This window comes from Denticeps clupeoides, chromosome 19 (assembly GCF_900700375.1).
Source record: "Denticeps clupeoides chromosome 19, fDenClu1.1, whole genome shotgun sequence".
In the NCBI taxonomy this organism is placed as follows: Eukaryota; Metazoa; Chordata; class Actinopteri; order Clupeiformes; family Denticipitidae; genus Denticeps; species Denticeps clupeoides.
In genome coordinates, this window is record NC_041725.1 from 1,551,868 (window position 1) to 1,572,718 (window position 20,851).

Sequence of the window (20,851 nt, forward strand, 5' to 3'; positions counted from 1 at the left end):
CACTTAATGAAAATTATGGCATTTCCTAAACTGTTTCATTTATGAAATCATTATTGCAAAGGTCTTTCATATCAGTTTATTTTCCTGTGGTCCTGTTTGCATTGCAGGGTGGCATGAAATTGTAAACGATGTGATTAGAATTATTACATGTCTGAAATACCCCTCACTGTCATGTGTAGCAACAACAGCATATTTACAGTACATGGCAAGTCATCCCAGAGACAAGTAATGTGTAATATGACACTCAACTGGAAATAAGTGTAAAGTGGCCCTCGAGCCGGACCTAGATCCACTGGTCTGTGGTCTGATCCCACCGCAGGGCCAGTGGAAGTGACTGACACAGCCAGCTGACAGCATGGTGGTCCAGATCAGTGTTGACAGGCTCGTTCACTGTTGCTCTGGGAGTTTAGAAGAACGTCCGGTGGAGGCTTTGAAGAATCCCAGTAGATGCTTGGACTGCAGTTCCCTTCGCTACGCGCCGTCGTGCAATCCGAACTCTTCATTCAAACCGTCTCGGGCACGCGCACTATCGATCACACCAGTGATCGGGGCAGAGAGGCAGAGCACGAGCCGTCCACACTGTCACCGGCGTCGTGGGGTGGAGGGACGACGGCGCGATGGGGCAGGCGTGCGGACACTCGCTGCTCTGTCGCAGCCAGCAGTACAGCAGCGCGCGCATCGCGTCCGAGAGGTGAGTGACGGCGACGCTCGCGCAGGGTCCCCTGGAAGTCCCGCGGACTCCAGAAACACGTGATGCAGATTCGCTATGAAGATCAGGTGTGTGTGTGTGTGTGCGCTTCATGAACCTATATCCTCCTCTGGAGGTCAGAGAGTCGGAGTCGATGCTTCTCTTGGTCTGAAACAGTGAATGCTGCTGCTGCTGCTGCTGTGTGTGTGTGTGTGTGTGTTTGTGTGTGTGCGTGTGTGTAATAGGACTCCACAGTCCATTTTTAGTGTGAGCAGCAGATCCTGAGACCTGAGCAGGTTCCCTATGCCGCTGTGTGAAGGATGTAACTGTGTCTGTCCCACATATTCCCCCATGGACAAATGTAGTAAAAATGGAGGGGTGAAATTTTGGGGGGATGGATGGAAGGATGGAGATGCCGGTAGAATCTCTCACAGCCAGCCACGCTCACAGTGTCCGTAACTTTCCACTCGACACTGTCAGTAATGACACTCACACATGAAAGCTCAGGCACAAGCACTGATCAAGAAATGGCCACCTCTGTGCTCTTCTGACATGTGTTACAGAATTGTGTGGTTGTGCAGACGCAGTAGGGACTGTAAAGATGTCGATTTCCTTTGTGACTTCACTGGCTCAGAACTCTGGGGTTGAATCGAGAATGGGTTGGAATGTTTTATTAATAGTACAGATTATTTAGACAAAATAATGTGTTTAAATGTAAAAGATTGACTAATTGGCCACACAGTGTTTTCTGATGGGACAAAAATCCACTATGAATCCTCTGATGCTTTACTTTACTTTACTTTACTTTATTTGGCAGACGCTTTTATCCAAAGCGACTTACAATGGGAAGACAATTCTCGTTCGATTTCTATAGAATATCAAGTATACAAACTAAGAGCCCTGATAAGGCTTAGACTTGTCATTGAAGAACATGCTCGGAGAGTGTTGGGTGCTAGACTAAGAAAAATTATAATGTATTTATACATTTTGTATTTGTTTGTTAAATGTGTATGCATGTGTATGTGTTAAATTTGTCTGTAATATTTTTGGAATAAGAGGGTTTTCACCTTCTTCTTAAAAGTGGTGATAGTCTCGGCTAGTCGTGTGTAGGAGGGCAGGTTGTTCCACCAGCCAGGGACAACAACGGAGAACAGACATGATTGGAATCGGAGACCCCGTGAAGAAGGAATTTTTAGTCTCCTTTCGTTTGCCGATCTGAGAGAGCGTGTAGGAGTGTATCTAGGTAGTAGTGTGTTGATGTAGGAGGGCGCAGTTCCATTTACAGCCCTGTAGGCAAGCATCAAGGATTTGAACTCAATGCGAGCAGCTACCGGGAGCCAGTGGAGGGAGGTAAGAAGAGGTGTAACATGGGTGTATTTTGGCTGATTGAAGATGAGACGGGCTGCCATATTTTGGACCATCTGGATGCTCAAACACACAAGTGAAACTGGTGTGGCGGCTGTTTACTTGACAGAAAGAAATCAATTGCATATAATAACATTATTAATACCCACTTATAATACCCATAATATATTATTAATAGTTCAGCAGGAAATTATTATCATGCAGAAACCTAATGACAACATAATTTCTTGGTGGTCTATGTCTGTGTGTCCAGTTTGCTATTTCAAAGGGGTGGGAGAGTCTCCCTTGGTGAAGTGTTGCTAAGGCAACAAGGGTGTTCAAGAAGGCCAGCTATAATGGGCCAGGTATAAAGACAAATAGCCTACAATGCATTTCAGCATCAAAACATTCCTCAGCCCATGGGAATGTTGATGGGGTTTTACCTCTGACATCAAATCTTACAGACATAAATTTCTCACCAGTTTTGCTAATTTAACACTGGTTCGCCATAATAATTAGGACAGGAGATTTAGAGCCTCCGATGTGCCTCAGTTCTAAACTCCATCACTGAAATCATTATTGCAAGGGTCCTTCATATGAGTTTATTGGAGGTGTCTGGCATAGTTTTAGAAGGAGATTTTTCATTGTAAATTTTTAAAGACCTTGATGGGAGCAGTGGGTGAGAAGCATCTGTCCCGCCTCATCTTTTCACACTGTCGCAGTCAATTTTCTGTCTCCTCTGTCCATGTCAGTGCAGGGAAAAAAACATGACTCTGTGAAGCCTCCGGCTGGCGTGTTCGCACTTATTACAGAGAGAGATATGGAGTATGGAGTGAAGAGACATAATCTGACGTGTGATAGAGATGGAGGGGACTGGGTGAATGTAAGGGCTGAGGGGAAAGCGAAACGAACAGAAGAGCTACATTTGATGTGTTTTTATAGAGGCATCAAGGGGAGAGGAAGAGAGACTTTTGGGGTTGGAAAATACGCACCCACCTGTAAGAGGGACCACCATTAGTTGCCTGGCAACTACTAAGAATCAGTAATAAATGTCTTCCTTTTATTGGCCCTCTATTTTACTCATTTTCTTCCTGTTCATTCCATGTTTTCTGGGAAAATAAAGATGGATATGTGGTGTGAGATTTTGGTGCGGTGCTCTTTTAGAATTAAAATATGTATGCAAAATCATTTACATTTACGATGTGTCTGAGCATATAGTTAGAGTGGCTAATGGAGAGGCTGACATTGTGAACAATATGGCCTGTTTATGTGTTCTACTGGTCCACCATACATTCACTGTACAAGTGCACATGTCGAATTGTCCATCGTTGAACGGGACATTTGATACAAAAATCTCTTTTTCAGGATTTCTGTGTGTGTTAGTAAAGACCACATTGTTGCATGTTCAAAACCCACTTTATCATCACTGTGTGTCTGATGAAGACACTTAACCCTGAGAGTCTCCATGGAGACTGTGCCTGTCTCTAATGATTGTAAGTCACTCTGGATAAGGGCATCTGATAAAGGCTAAAAATGTTAATGTCTCCTCTGTACCCACCAGTCCTGTGATGTAAACCAGGTTTGAGTCAGCTTCTTTTCTTTATAAATTACCATTTTTACAAATACAGTCATTAAAATAACACCACAGAAAGGATGAACAAAACTGCCATTGAGGGAAATCTACAGACCTTCCAAAATTATTAGAAAAGCAATTTGTTGTTTTCTACTGTGCGTTAAATACATTTGTATATTATACTAAAAGATGACTACAAAATTGAGAGCTTTGTTCCCTGGGGTTTGTAGCTAAATATGAAACAAAGAACATAACACACTTCATTTCAAACCACATGGGCAATTAGCCAAACTACTCAGGGTGGTTTGGTTAATTGGCCCTTGATTAACTAATTTGCCTTGTTGCTCAATACATTTGGACTGGACTGTTGTCACGTCCTCGTCTAGAGGTGGAGAGGAACGTGACCAGGATGGGTTTGGGAAAAGGGACAGAGACACAGAGACACAATAAAACTACTGTACAAAAGTTCAGTTATTTACAGTGAAGCTTTATAGTAACATACAAGAGTTTTTTTTTTTTAAATACTTTAAAGATCAAGTGTGCTCTTTCTTTTTTGCTTTCATTTTTTTGTTGCAGGAGCCACTGTAACATTACAGTCATACAGGTCATGAAGCTGAGTCCAAAACTGCATGGTTCACTCTTGATTGCAAAATCAATACAAACAGTAATTGGGAACACTTTTAAGTGCTTAGATATGTGCTCCTCTGTGTTTGTGTATCACTGCTTAAATTAACACAGGCCTGAAAAAAAATTACATTTTTGTAGCTACAATGCAGAAACTAATGCTGGACCCACAATAAAGGATAAATGGCTCAGTTTACCTTGAATCTCAAGGGTGTTCTCGACTTGAGGCTCGTAAGCACTTTAAAAATCTTGATGCGACTGGCTGCATCAAAGTCTCACCGACTTGAAACTGTGTGTGATATTTAGAATCAAAAGAACTATAATGTAATTTTGATCACTAACCACAGTAGACCCTACTCTGCCCTATTATAGCTATGCTACATGCAACTTCTGGCATACATCATTTTTGAATAGAACACAAGTATTCGTAATCTGTAATCAGAATGCAAAAAGACATTATCAGTAAACAACAAAAGAAAAGAAACTAATCAATCAATAGCTAATGTAAAAAATTACATTAGGTCAGGTCAGAGGAATTGCACTTTTAAGACAATCTGTGCTATGTGGTGGGGCAGAGCTCACAGACTGTAATGGAACTGGGTGGTTTGTAATTAGTGCCAGTTGTGTCTTACTTTCACTTTTGAACAGAACAGTAACAGCAATGACCTTGTGACCTCAATATTGTTTAATGTCTGAACATATAGAGTCATTCACCCAAACATAGTAAATGGAGAGTAAGGTGGAAGTAAGATAAGAGTAAGACCGTTTGTCTCTTTCTCTCCACACTCCCCCGAAACTACTTTAACCTTTTACACAAACCCAAAATGCTACAGTATGGTGAACTAATTGCCATATACTTAGTTCACCATATGTTATAAGTTACAAAGCCATGCCTGGTTTGAAATTTAGGCTGAACTCTAGATTCTCCATGATAATAATTATTTTCCTGATTGTAGAACATACAACAACACAGGCATTAAACCATCACTCCTTTTAACACAGTCCTGTGCTTGACCCTGTGTTGAGGCTATTCAAACATATGGTGCTTGTCAACTCTTCGTAATTGAAAGAAATTACATGGGTAGCTGTGATTTTGCATTGTCTCTCTAAAGGTTCTAATCCTTTCAGGAGGTCCTCTGGAATAAAATAAATATGAGACAAATGAAAGAGAGAGAGACAGAGAGAAAACAATAAAAAGAGGGAGTCTTGTGATTTACACACAGATGATGCATTGTAAAAGAGGAGATGTTTGTAAGACAGATGAATGAGTGTGTCTGTGTGTGTTTGCGCTCGTCATGCTTGGCTCATTCTGACTGGGCTTTTTGTTTGTTGTTGTCTGTGTGTCAGTGAAAATTGCTTAAGCTCGGATGAGCTGGAATGGGCCAGTCACCGTCCTTGCTGCAAATTCTGAGGTTAAATTGAGGTCGGGAATAGGACTAATGTGAATAAGATCATCAGGATCATCAGTAATATTTAGTGAGCATGCGTTCAGCTGAAAGGATAGTGACATTTATGGAGAGAGAACCTGGTAAGGTTGTGCCTTGGTGTCCAGCAGAGAATGGTGAGGGTGATGATAAGGACATGGTGGGTGTGTGTTTTGTTGCAATGAATACATTGCAAATGCTTTGTGTCTCAGTTTTACCATAGATATAACTTCAATGTTATCTATGACATTTGTGGATTGTTTGGTTAACCTGGTAAAACTGTGGCTTCAATTCCTACTGGAGCATTGACCAGAAGGTTCCAGGAAATTGTGTTCAGGAATAGATTAATTGGTCGAGCGTAATGATTTATTGATTAATGGTAAATGGTTAATTAAAGGTACACACCATTCAGTGTAGGTAGGATCCTGATCCTCTCTATCCGGATCACATCCATTTAACATCGCCTCTTTTAACCCATAACTTCACTTTAACCATTCGTCTTTCAGAGAATTGCCTCTTTTTAGCATTTAATTCCAGCGCCATAGTATGTCCTCAGCAGCCATTCAGCTGAAGCTATCCATCATGCAAGAGCTAGTGAGGCTCAGCTGTAAACACATACACACACAAACACACACACCTAATCATAGCAGGCTCTGGAGGTTGTTGCAATAACCATGCAGCTGCCACCCAGCCATGGCACCTCATTGTGGTATCCATGGCAACCACCCAAAAATAAGACCAATGGAGTGATCACGACGTGTCTATAAACAGCCTTGTGGCTGGCACATGGCCATCAGAGGTCAGCACAAGGTCGCAGTGCAGCTGTCAGTCTCACCATGTCCCTGTGACCCCACACACACTCCACACACACCTGTAGGTACATCTGAGTGATTCTCTTATCCACCTGCAGCAGTCAAATGGTGCTTTACAGAGCGAGCAAGCACGAGAGGGGGAGAGAGAAAGGGGTGTGAGAGAGAGAGAGTGGGGGGCAAGGTAGAGAGAGGAACAAGGAGGAGAGAGAGGGGGGCGAGAGAGAGCATGGATTTCTGTGTTGACAGAAACCAGGTTCAGAGACTGGGAATGTGTGTGATGTTCAATTTCACAGAAAGAAAAAACATTAATTAAAGTTCATTCTTTTGGTCTATAAGTCTTTTGGCAGATTTATTCTGATAAGCAAATTCTCCTAATTTGCTCAGAAACCTATGGAGATAAAACAAGTGAAAATGTCTTTCATTCTGTCTTCAATCTGTCTTGCAATTATTTTTAAATTTTTGATTAAGTTAAGTGAAGTGATTGTCACACGGTGCACACAGTGAAATTTGTCCTCTGCATTTAACCCATCACCCTGAGTGAACAGTGGGCAGCCATGACAGTCGCCCGGGGAGCAGTGTGTGGGGACGGTGCTTTGCTCAGTGGCACCTCAGTGGCACCTTGTCAGATTGGGATTCGAACCGGCAACCTTCTGATAACGGGGCCGCTTCCTTAACCACTAGGCCACCACTGCCCTTAAAGACTAATTTATATAAAATGTACATAACATGATGTGTAGACTTTACATACTTTATGTAAAGTCTACACATCACTGACCAGTGTGCTTATTTCCTCTCATTTGCATTCAGAAAACTATACTGTTCAATATTGTGAAAATCCCATTATATGCTTTGGAAAATTAAGATTTGATGAGTTAAAAACAACATTCCTGAAAGTAATTGCCCCATTAGGTTGAAAATTGTTTGGAAAGTGTATTGTAGGACTGTGACAGCAGTGACACAGCCCTCTCACATGGTTGTTTTTCTTGGAAAAAAATCCCTTCTCTCCACATTTTTCTGTTGCTTGTAACAGTGAGGCCTCCTGTTGACAACTGACAAACCACATTGTAGTTCCTCACAAGCCAAAGCCATTGCTCAGATCTGTATCATGTGGGCTTTGCAACACCTGACAAAAACACACACAAATACACACTCAGATAAAGGTCGCTAATGTGGACATGCCTCCCTCTATCTGAATTATTAAAGTGAATGTGGTACCAGAGCGTTTTGTGGTACTAATGTTTGAGTCGTCTCTTCCTCTTATTTGTCAACTCACTCCCACTTTTATTTTTTTTTACTTTCTCCCTCCCCTGCTGTCACCCCACGACTTCATGAATTCTGGACAAGGCAGAGCAAGCCTTTAACAGGCCCTTGTATTTGTTGAGTGAAGCCAGAAATGTTGGTGTCCTATCTTTACCTGGTTGGTTGGGCTCACACTTCCTCTTCCTCCTTCACACACATAAAAGTCATACAAACCCTAAATCAAATTTCCTTTATGTAAAGAAGTTGTTGGTGTCTGGGATGTGTCGAGGAATGGCACGACATCTGCTTCAGGAAGTGGTCTGGAGAGGTTCTGTCACGCTCCTGCTAGAGAAATGTAAGTTTTAAATGGGATCTAGAGGACTGGGTCTTGTGAAAGTGTATGGCGTTTATGATCATGCTAAGAAGACAGCCTCATCTTGGTTCATCTAATGGCAATATAAAAAAAATAATTAAGCATTCGATTAGCATAGCATAGGTATAGAATACTATATCATAGATTAGCATAGATCAGGTTTAGTGTTTGTTACTATGACAATACGTCCAACAAGAGTTTTGTGGAACCGACAGGTTCATGCCAACTCGTGCTGAATTGGTAATCCTTGTATGATAATCTTTGTGGTGTCTAGTTGTTCTGGAGGAGATAAAAGAAAATCAACAACAAACTGTTATTTTATGTTTGACCATTCAGGGGTCTTTAGTGCCTAGCAATCAATCCAGTAAATGTTTTGCACCCATAATCACCCATAATGTGCAAGATGCCTTTTGACATTTTTATGGATGCTGGATTCAGATGATTCAGATCAGAGCTAATGTGTGCTGTCTTGCACTGTGAATGACAGCCATTATGTGAGTTTGAAAAAAGTGCATTTATGCAGACATGGAGGATTGCAGGGCTGGCTCTTCAAATATACATTAACACCATACCAGGGACACATACACACTCACACACACACACACACACACACACACACAACATATTCTCCAGTGATTCGGAACACCATAATGAACCAGTGAACAAATTTCCCTGGGATGGGAGAGGGAAGTGCAGAGAGAGTAACTGGCTGACCTTTCCTCTGTAATCTCCCTCTGTGATTTCCATTTATCCCACCCAGTCTCTCCCTCTACGTTTTTTTTTCATACTACAATACGACGAAAACACTGTTTGACACTGTTGTTAATGTCTCACTGGGAAGGCTGAATATTATTTATTTTTATTATTTTGCTTTACCCTAGACAATCTTTGGAGATGCATATTGTAATGAGATTTATGTTTGTTAAATAATTTTAACAAAATGTATATTTGCATTTGCATACATAAAGAGTAAATGTCTGTCAGCAACTATAATTACAGCTCTATATATTGTCAAGGCCATTTGGCATGGCGAGGCAGGTGATCGGAAATGATGAGAAGACTTGACGAAGAAGAAGGAAGCATTCTTTACTTTACTTTATTTAGCAGACACTTTTATCCAAAGCGACTTACAAGAGGAAGACACCAGCAATTCTTGTTCGATTTCTATAGAATTTTGAGTTTACAAAACTAAGAGCCCTGATAAGGCCTAACTTGTCAGCAATGAGCATGCTCGGAGATTGTTCAGTGCTAGACAAGGAAAAAATTATAATGTATATATATATATATATATTTGTATTGTTTTGTGCAATGTGTACGCATGTGCATGTGTAAGTGTTAGATTTGTCTGAAATACTTTTTGAATAGGAGGGTTTTCACCTGCTTCTTAAAAGTGGTGATAGTCTCGGCTAGTCGAATGGAGCAGGGCAAGTTGTTCCACCAGCCAGTGACAACAATGGAGAACAGAGTTGATTGGAATCGTGAAGAAGGAATTTTCAGTCTCATTTCATTTGCCAATCTGAGAGAGTGTGCAGGAGTGTAGCTAGGTAGTATTGTATTGATATAGGAGGGTGCAGTTCCATTTACAGCCCTGTAGGCAAGCATCAAGGATTTGAAATCAATGCGAGCGAGCCAGTGGAGGGAGGTAAGAAGAGGTGGAACATGGGTGTATTTCGGCTGATTGAAGATGAGACGGGCTGCCATATTTTGGATCATCTGGAGTGGTTTTATGGTGACTGCAGAGGCTCCAGCCAGGAAAGAGTTACAATAGTCGAGTTTGGAGATGACCATTGCCTGGACGAGGAGCTGCGTAGCCTGTTGAGAGAGAAAAGGCCTAATCTTGCGAATGTTGTAGAGAGTGAACCTGCAGGATCTGGAGATCGCATCAACGTGATGGTTCAAACTCAGTTTGTCATCGATGCATTCATGACATCTCGAAACAGGGGTTTAATCTTGTGCTGAACTGGACAGTGGAGACATCCGATAACATGTGAACATGGAACATAACAAAGACCTGACGGAGAACAGACACGAACAGGGCAGCTTTATACAATTAGACACAGGTGAACACGATTCGGAAACATTACACAGGACTAACATGAAACTCCTTCTGGACCGGATCATGACATGTAACTATTACAGTGGTCAGTCTGACTGGACTGTCACATAACTTTGATCACGCGGCGATATGAACATGGAACCAGGAGCCGCATGCATGAGGTGGCATCTGGGTGCTGTGCGCTTCACTTCCTTCTTCTCCACTGCCGGAACCCAGCCTGCTGCTTCACGGTTCTTCTCACTGGTTAATTTTTTTCTCACCAGCCATTATCCTCCCATTCCCAGACCACCCTGCGACTCTCCCTGCTGACCGGACAAGCCGCTGAGTGTTTGGTATAGTGTTTGTCCACACCTTCCGCTGACTCTCTCACCTACAAGACCTTCATAGAGGAACTCAAAGCCACCTTCTACCATCCGAATGGCATGGAAGATGTGGCTGCCCAGCGGTATCATCTGCGCCAGGGTACTTCCACCGTCAGCCAGTTCACTGCCAGTTTTGTACCCTGGCAGCCAAGACCACCATGGATCTTACGGACACCCTACGGAACTAGGGTGGAATGTGGTTAAAGTTGGCTGTGATGCAGCAGCTGCATAGTTTATTTTATAGTATCCATCTCTCTCTTGAGTGTCACACTCCACTAAAATCTTACGGACCACCTGGCCCCTCAGATCTGCAGTGAGTAGGGAGTACTAGTAGGGAGATGCCATTCACTGTTGAAGTGCTAGTTCAGCTCACGCTGCGGATCTGGTCAGTTCAGCTGCGCGCTGGTCTGGACCAATCACCAGAACCATACCTCCACTCACCAAACCAAACAGTTAATCCCCAGACAGGCAAGACAAGCACTAGTCTTCAAACAGTTTAACTTTCACCTCTCATATCGGCCCGGTAGTCAAAACACCAAGGCTGACCCCTCTCCCAGCAGCATGCCCCCAACTCAGAACCTGCAGGTCTCCTTTTCCACTGGCAGCAGTCCCTTCGAGGCCCATCAGGGCTGCCGGCAAAAGTGGACCTCTCGTGCGACACCCGGTCAGACTGCAATTCCGGGTGGGTGACAGAGTGTGGCTCTCCACTCAGGACCTCTACCTCCACACGGCGTCTTAAAAACTGGCCCTGCGGTTTTTCTGCTCCTACAGGAACCAACCCTGTCACTCCATCTATCTGAGTCCACCCTGTAATCCATGTCAGTCACCTCAAACCACTCATCACCTGTCCTTGCCTTCTTTGCTGTTTTATCTCGTCAGCTCGCTGTAGCATGACAGACTGTTGTTGAAATGTCACTTGCTGAAACTACAGAGTAGAGTAAATGGTATAGTTTCAGAGCAGAGCAGAGTACATTATTTAAGATGAACTTAAACAAAGAACAGAACTAAATACTGATCTCAATATTTTTTGTTTGCTTTAGGTCCTATCACTACGACTTAAAAGAATCTGAATGAATTGTGTTTTTGCATGGATTGTGTCACAGTGTTTAAATGTTTTGAATGCGTTTGTGACCTATGGTGCATTCGGAAAGTATTCACAGCATAGTCACAACATTTTGTTATGTTACACCCTTATTCCAAAATGGATTACATTTTTTGCCTCACACAACACACCATAATGGCAACATGAAACGTTTACTTGAGGTTTTGGCAAATGTATTAAAAATAAAAACTGAGAAATCACATGTACATAAGTATTAATAGCCTTTGCTCAATTCTTTGTTGATTCGCCTTTGGCAGCAGTCTTTTTGAATATGATGCCATGTGAAGATCTCTCCAGAGATGTTCAATCAGATTCAAGTCTGGGCTCTGGCTGGGCCACTCAAGAACATTCCGAAAGTGGTCTTGAAACCACTCCTTTGATATCTTGACTGTGTGCTTAAGGTCATTGTCCTGCTGAAAGATGAACCGTCACCTCAGTCTGAGTTCAAGAGCGCTCTGCAGCAGGTTTTCATCCAGGATGTTCATCTTTCCCTCTATCTCCCAGTTCCTGCGGCTGAAAAATATCTACACATCATGATGCTGCCACCACCACCCTTCACCGCAGGAATAATTGTAGCCTCCACCTAAAAAAGTGCAGAGGAGAACCCCAGAGGGCGGAAGGGGGCTCCCGGCAGCCACATTTCAGCAGCCACAATATCTCAGCCCCAGGTGGCTGTGACGTTCGGCCTGCAGGCTCCGCTGGCTGCCGGACACAACCAGGCAGACCAGGTAATGGGCCCAGCGACCAAGAGTTCCAGAAACACCACACTGTGACCCAACAGAGCCAGGAAGGCCAGGACCGCCAAGCAGTCCCTGGGAGTCTACCACTGGGCAGCCGGCCCCAGATGCTGAGAACCACCACTGCACCGGCAGTCAGGGTCATCAACCACCGGCAGGCTCCCCTCCCACCACCAGGGAAGCCTGAGATGTGAGGTGGAGTCCAGACCCGACCTATGACCCGACATAGTTATAGATAAGCAGGCACCCACAAATACAAGCATAGGTTCATATGCATATCCTCATACACACATGTGCAGACATTCACCCAGTATGGAGACACACAAAAATAAATGCTGTATACGCATTCACACTCCCCATACTTGATCTAATCTCCCAGGTCCAGGGTCCACCACCCCACAGAGGGGCAGTCTAAACCCAGACCCAGGAGACTGTCTCCCTTCACCTTGGGAATGGAGGAAAGAAGACCCCGCAGCAGCAACGAAGCCCACAAGCCCAGACCCCAACCGGATAGCTACATTGTCCTCTTAGCTCCAAGCCCCAGACATCAAACAGAGAGCGAGGCCTCCCCTTGCTGGCTCAGATGTGGTGTTGGCCCAAATGTGGTGTTGACTAAGGCCCTTCTCCCCAGAGTTTAGGTGGCCAACCAGCTCTAGGAAATGTCCTGGTGGTTTTGAAATGCATCCACTTACGGATAACAACATTAATACAGTAGAAAGTGAAGTGAAATTTATGTGACATTGCTGATGTTTTTTAAAAATACTGCTGCAGCGAATGCAGGTAACTTTTTTTGGCAGGGCAGTGCAAATATTAACTGCTACTGTCACAACTATGGACTTACGGGGGAAGGAAGCACAGAGGAGTGACATACTGGCAAGGGGTTTTTATTATAAATGAACAATAAATAAACATAAACGCGCTCGGTGGCCGAAAACGATTTAACTTAAATGAAAAACATAAACAAACCCGCAGGCGTGTGGCGATTGCCAGAACTCAAAATACATAAACAGTTGCAAAGGTCAAGTTCACTACCGTTCACCAGAGTTAGCGAAAATGCCGGAGATTCCGAAGGGGCAGAATTCTCTGGCATTTATGCACCGTCCGGATTGGCCACCGGTGTTGAGCACAGCTGCAGTCAATCCTGACAGCTACTCAGTTGGGTTACATTCCTTTTCACTATGTTATAGGTTAAAAAAATAGTTATAGCAATAGTTAGCAATCAAGTATAGTATAATAATGAATATTATTACAATATTGCTTTGGTCTGAAAGTACCATTAACCACAGTGGTTATTACTGTGATCTGCACATCACCACCATGTTGACTGGCTTTAATGATTGGTAGTTGTGAGTTTAGATTATCATGAGTATTGTGGTAAATGTCACACACGCCAGTCTATTTCATCCATAGCAACCAAATGTCAACTCAATGTTCCAGTTAATTTGACAATTCCTAGAGAGAGAGTAGGACAGTTGGAGCTGCAGTAAGTAGAAGATTCAGGTCAAGTTTTCATGTGTGTTGGTATTTGACTAACTGGCACAACTAAATTATATATAACTCTATATGATATATATGGTCTGAAAGCTCAGACCTTAACATTTCCGTAAAGCCACAGCATTAGTCTGTGTCTGTGTTTGTCTCCATGTGAGTCAGGGATGGGTGCAGGTCTTTGTATTTCACCTCTCTTATCGTGTGTTACAGAGTTGCTGAGTACACAACTGATAAAAACAACAATTTCAACAAACAAAATACAGCAAAGAACAGAATCCTAAGCAGCCCATTGCCATGGTGACCACAGCTTACAGAAGAGTGATAATTAAACACAGACATGTACACACAGCCAAATACACACATGCACATTTGTACATATACACACAGGCGCACATGGACACACTCATATGTGTGTGTTTCTTGTTTATCTCTCTATCCTTCCATCTCTGTGTATACACATAAATCTTAATTTGCTGCATTCCACATCAAATGCAGCACTCCGATAACCAAACCTCCCATTAAAATGTAAGTCTTCATTGAGAAAGATGAACTTATTGGAATTGTAATACCTTTCAGTTTCCCACAAGGAAAGCAGTAAATCCTGGAACAGGTTTATTTACAGCAGGATCTGCTGTAAGGCCACAGTTCATGCTTAACTTGCCATCTTTTTATTCTCACTCACTCCCATCCCAGTTACAGCCATACATTTAACCTTTTGTACGCACAAACTAACAGTAACAATAAAACAACTATTTAACTGTAGATGATGTGATAGAAATACTTTCCTCAGTTGGAAATTTAATTTATTTAATTAAATAAGCAAAAGTTAAGATACCCTATGCTCTTATAGCTAGAATGCAGTTGTGCTCAACCTGTCTTTGGCACATTTTATTGGATTTTTTGGGGATCTGTGTTTGCCGATGCCTGCTCCGCCACCTCCACCGGTGTTTCTGCGTGGGCTCCGTGGACTGAGCCCTTGGAGGGGGGCTCTGTCACGGCTGAGTGCAGCTGGCCTCACAACCTGCACCGATCAGCCTGACAACGGGGCTCTAATCACGGACAGCTGCCACAGGGCAAAGTGGGTGTGTGCGTGTGCAAGTCCAGTGTAGCAGCATGTATTTGTACATGTGTGTGTGTGTGTGTTCGTGCAGAAGTCCAGTGAGGTGAGTGTGTGCTGGTATCAGGAGGTGGAACCTGGGATGCACTTGCGGGGTTCGATGTGACAGGGGTGAGTTTGTGGGCTTGTTGTGGCAGCATAGATGCTGGAGATGAGCATCCTGCTCCAGTGGAGCAGCAGGTGTGGGGGGCCAGGAGCTGAAGAGAAGTCAAGCAGAAATGGTCATTCGAGAAGAAGACAGAGGCAACGTCATGGAGAGCGTGAGGAACAGCTTATAACAATGTTATACGAACCAGTGATGGCCATGATGGGGGCTCTGTTATACTAACCAATGTCCTGGGTGTGTTCTTTTTCCGGGTCTGCGGGTCTGTGTGTGTGAACAGAGTCCTAGAGCGCTTGCCAGGTGGCAGTGGTGTGAAGTGTGTGTGCAGGGTGTGTCTCATCTCTGATGATGTTCTTCACCATGCATCTACATCTGGTTTGATTGATCTCATTCAGAGTTGGGTCCCAATGCGTTGGGCCATCTTTATGATGTGCTGGAGGGTCTTCTTATTCTCTGAGGTGCAGTTAGATTACCATGCTGTTTTGCAGTAAGTGATGACTGACTCTTTTGTGAAACTGTAGAAGTTGGTGAGCAGTTTGTGGGGAAGTCGAGCCTTCTTCAGTGTCCTCAGAAAATGGAGCCTCTTGAAGTTCCTTCTTGGCCATCTTGGACTACCTGTACCATCCCTCCTCCAATGGTGATGGGTTAGTGACCACCATGTCTCCCCTTCCTGAAATCTAGAATTGCTTTGTTTTCTTGGGGAACCAGCACTCCTGGTTCCCCAACTCTTGCCTGTAAGTAGTTTCATTGTTGTTGCACCTTTTGCATTATTGTTGTTCACAGTTGTATCATCTTCCAACTTAACAATGTCCAGTTGTACAGACAGTTCTGATTGGGGATGGTGATAAAGGCAGAGAACTCTAGCACTTTCACTTTCACCTCCAATCACTCCGGACTCTTTTGCACAAAATCACTTTGCACAAAATCACTGTGCACAAAATCACCCTGCGCTTTATACTTTACTGCTCTTTTTTTATGGCTCTTTTTCTTTAAACATTGTCTTTAACTCATTTGCACACCTTCACCCTACCAGTTACACATATTTTATGTTAAAGACTTAAAAGTGTAATATTTGGTTATGTTTGCAATATTTGCATATTGGTTCATTGTATACTTGCAACATTTGCAATACTGTGGTCTGTAGTAGTCGCAAAAAGCATTTCTGCATATCATACCGTGTATGACTATGTATGTGACAAATAAAATTTAAATTTGAATTTGAAGAGCTACAGTCATTGAAGAGACATTGCGGTGTGAAGGGCAAATGAGATGGCATTTTCCATTGGTCTATGTTTCTGTAAGCAAACTGGTGATGGTCTAGGATCAGATGTTCAAAGCACTTCTTCACAATAGGGATGAGGGCCACTGGACAATAGTAACTCAGGAACCTTGGAGCTGTTTGGGGACATAATGTAGGAGGATTTGAGGCAGACTGTGGCGTGTTCCAAGGACATATTAAACAGGCTGGTGAAGACTGCAGTCAGTTGCAAAGTAATTTAGAACCCCGAATACCAACTGGTCCAGGTCCTTTGTGGAGGTTGATGTAACTGAGAGCCAGCTGAACACTAGGACACATGTGGAGGCTTCCTGCAGCGTAGTGTGCTGTGTCCTTGTTGAACCATGCAAAAGAAGTGGTTAAGATCAGCATGGAGAGTAGAGTCTGCTGAGCTGGATGGACAGGTGTTGTTGCTTTTGTCGTCCGTGATTGATTTAACGGCTTGCCACATGTGCAGAAGAGGTATAGTAAACCAAGTCTGTGAAGATTCTCAGTCATCCAGGTGAATTTGTCTGAAAGTTGAGTGATGGCAACTGGACATGTTTCTTTAAGGTAGAGATTTTTCATTCTGCATCCACAGACCACAAATTTATTTTTGTGATTTTTGTAGATTTTATGAGGATGTAAAGCAAATGATCCACTTCAGTTGTGAAAACATTCTCTGTAGTGTGAATGTGCCAGAGATCCAGTCTGATCTGTGCTGAGTGCTGAATATATATTTTTTATCCCATTGCTACCGATTGGGATAGATGATTTTTTCTGGTCTAGTTGTTCATGAGTCACATACAGAGTGTGACTATGTCAGGACAAATTGTCCTAATGTTCTCCTTCACTGATCAGTGTGCTGGGTTGAGCTTTAAAGCTTAAAATCAGGTGAGTTGCACAGAAAATGTGCAGAGCTGTGCACTATTGAAAGTCAGTGAAAGAAACCAGTAATCAGATGTGGAAATGCTGGCACAGCCACAAACTCAAATTCTCCTTTTAACATTTTGTGCATGAGTGTGTGTATTTGTGTTTGTGTGTGCATTTATATATGTGTCTTTGCAGGTGTTTATTTGTATTTGACAAATTCCCCTCAGCTCCAGTGGAGAAATTAATCATATCACCCACAGCTCCAGAGCTGGTGTACTGTCAGCAGAATGATGGGAACAGCACAGAGAACAGGGAGAGAGAGAGAGAGAGAGAGAGAGAAGAGAGCTTTTTAAAATATTATAGATACCATTAAAAGTGTCCATAGCTTCCATGTTAATCTGGATGTCAGATAGATGGTGGTACATAAGATTAAGCATGAGGAAAAAAAAAAAACATTTTATACAGGATCACTCTCCATTGCCAGTAAGATTTCAGTTGGAGCAATTTTGATCAAATATGATGTGCATGAGTCAGGTCATATTATAGAGTTACTTACACACCTATGCATTAAAAAATCAGGTGAGTACAATTGGATTGTCACGACTACGGACTTACGAGGGAAGGAAGCGCAGAGGTTTGACATGCTGGGAACGGGGTTTTATTAATACAAACAATAAAGAAATACAAATAAACAGCGGCGCGGTGGCCGAAAACGATTTAACTTAAATAACGAACTGAAACTAACCCGTAGGCGTGTGGCGATTGCCAGAACTCAAAACACTCATAACAAAACCAGGTCAAGTTCGTGCAGAGTCCACGAAAATGCCAGCGACCCCGAACGGGCGGAAACTTCCGGCATTTATGGGGCGTCAGGATTGGGTTCCGGTGTGGAGCCCAGCTGCAGGCAATCCTGACAGAGCCCCCCCTCCAAGGGCTACGTCCTCGGAGCCCCAACAGTACCATCAGTGGAGGCGGCGGGGCGGACGGCGGCAACCACAGGGCTCCTGCCCTGCTGTATCCTCCCCTTGGAGGACCCGGTCCCTCGGGCTGGCTCCCCGGCGTGGTCAGGCGTGGCGGCCCCGGTCCCTCGGGCTGGCTCCCCGGCGTGGTCAGGCGTGGCGGCCCCGGTCCCTCGGGCTGGCTCCCCGGCGTGGTCAGGCGTGGCGGCCCCGGTCCCTCGGGCTGGCTCCCCGGCGTGGTCAGGCTTGGCGGCCCCGGACCCTCGGCCTGGCTCCCCGGCGTGGTCCCGCTTGGCGGCCCCGGACCCTCGGCCTGGCTCCCCGGCGTGGTCCCGCTTGGCGGCCCCGGACCCTCGGCCTGGCTCCCCGGCGTGGTCCCGCTTGGCGGCCCCGGACCCTCGGCCTGGCTCCCCGGCGTGGTCCCGCTTGGCGGCCCCGGACCCTCGGCCTGGCTCCCCGGCGTGGTCCCGCATGGCGGCCCCGGACCCTCGGCCTGGCTCCCCGACGTGGTCCCGCATGGCGGCCCCGGACCCTCGGCCTGGCTCCCCGGCGTGGTCCCGCATGGCGGCCCCGGACCCTCGGCCTGGCTCCCCGGCGTGGTCCCGCATGGCGGCCCCGGACTCCCGTACCTGCACACAATAATCAGGGCCGATCCATCTGGGTACGTGTGGGCCCTGTCTCCACATGTCCCCTCTGACACGTCTTGTGTCACCCCCTGCACCGCGCAGGGAGATTGTCCCAGAGCCTCCGGCGACTGTTCCAGGCACCCCAGGCTGGTGCCTTCTGGGACTATGCAGCCCCTCTCGCTGCCCGGCCCTGGTGCCAAGGGGGGGGCATTGCCAGACCATCCGGCTAGCCCCTTCTGCGTCCGTTGGGACAAGCAGGCCCTCTTCCTGTCTGTCCCAGCTGGGTCCTCATGCCTACCCGGGGGCTCTATGGCGTTCCACCCCTCTGGAGTCAGACGCAGGCCCATGCCTGGCCCGCCCTCCTCACTGGCTACCGGAGGACCCAGCTCCATCGCTTCCCCACCTCCCCTCCCCTCAGGAGGAGTCCCCAACCCGAACTGCACCCCCCCAAAAAATTCTTTGGGGGAGCACCCCCCCCGGCTGGACTTAGGGGTACCTTGGGGCTCGTCCACCTCGCCTTGAACCGGTGCAGTCAGGTTGGGAACTCCCTCCCTGGGGTTCGGCTCTGCTGCTGGGTCACCATCTGGTGGACACAAAGAGGGGAAGTGGGGGCGACATACGGACACATATGCCACGCACACACACACAGACAGAGACAGACAGAAGAGAGGGTCGTCTAGTTCCCTCTCTGAGCACTCCGGGACCTCCTCAGGGGGCACAGCCAGGATCTCGGGAGGCGCGACCTTCTCGTCGCCCGCCAGTGCTTGGTCTTCTTGCCCCGGATCCTGACTGGCGCTGGATGTGGTGGAGGGGCAGAGTTCGATCCCTGGCTCAGGCTCTGGCCGATCAAACTCCGCCCTCAGTCTCTGCTGGAAGTCCCGAAAACTGCTGTCTGTCTCTCCCTGCTGCCAGAGGGCTGCGCTCCAGCCCCATGCTGACCCAAGCAGACACGATAGGATGGTGGTGATCTTATCAGTGTCTGCTGCCCCACTGAAGGGTCCCGGGACAATTGGGCTGTCCCACACGGGGCTGGGCAGGTCGCTGGAGATGGTGGTAGGTGTGTGGTGTGGAGGGGGGTGGACGTCTTCTCCAGCAGGTGTGGGCACTGGTGCTGCGCTGCCATTTCGCTGGGGAACGTCCGGGCAGAGGGAAGGCGGGTCGGCGACTGGAGCAGGAATGGAGGATTCCCTGCGAGGCAGTCCCGGCAACGCAGTTGCTGGCTGGCGACCTCCCGTCGCCCTCTTCCACCAGCTTTCCTCACACTGCTGGGAGGGACGTGGGTTTCCACGGACCTCGTGACGATCCTGGATGGGCGCGATGGGCGGAGCCATCCCGGCACCGACTGCCCAAACGGCGTCATCCTGGTCGTCGTCCGTGTCCACCTCGTACCCCCGGAAGTCACATGGGTCATCACGGACGCCGCGATGATCTCGGACGCGCACGCTGGGCGGAGCCATCCCGGCAACGACCGCCCACCGAAAATCCACGTCATCATCGCTTTCGTCATCCGTGTCCTCCCACCGGTGACTCCGAGGGTCGTCCACCCTGCGGACATCCTGGACCCATGGCGCGATAAGCTCCCATGGGCAGTACTCTGGCCATTCGGGCTGGAGGCTGCCCACCTCCTCGCTGGAGGAACGCCGCCGTTGTTGTTGCCGCTTCTCACCCCCCTGGAAGTGACGTGGGTCCCCACGGACCTTGCGACAATCGCAGACTGGCGCGATGGGCGGAGCCCAACTCTCGTCTCCTGTGCTCTCGTCGTCGTCCGTGTCGTCCCAGTCCACAGGGAGCCTTGCCAGCAGAGCGCAGAGTTCTTGGCTCGACATGCCGAAGATCGTGGGGGTCGCATCTACTGCGCTCGCTGCCCACGTCACTTCCTCGCTGCTGCCGACGCCAACGTCCTCGCTCCGCCCACTCACCCGCCGACGTTGTCGCTTCCGGGTTTCGCGGAGTTTCCCGGGGGTGACGTCATCACGCGGCGCCGCGTACCACGGCTTCTCGGGGAGAAAACGCTCCACCAGAACGGGCGGCGCGTCTCTCCCCTGGCGTCCGCGTTCGCCGCGCCGGGCTGCGTCCTTCGCGGCGTTTCTTCT

At 46.5% G+C, this 20,851-nt stretch overlaps 1 protein-coding gene across 3 annotated transcripts in view; it reads left to right on the forward strand.

Moving 5' to 3' along the window:
• Nucleotides 1-345: 345 nt before the first annotated feature.
• Nucleotides 346-20,851, forward strand: part of pde2a (phosphodiesterase 2A) — a 109,556-nt gene continuing 89,050 nt past the window's right edge. The window contains exon 1 of one of the 3 annotated variants that reach the window (XM_028961446.1): nucleotides 346-691. In XM_028961446.1, coding sequence (XP_028817279.1) covers nucleotides 618-691 — 74 coding nt within the window. In that variant the 5' untranslated portion in view covers nucleotides 346-617. Of the gene's footprint in view, nucleotides 778-20,851 lie in introns of all 3 variants that reach the window. The other 2 variants (XM_028961451.1, XM_028961448.1) reach the window with 2 other exon arrangements.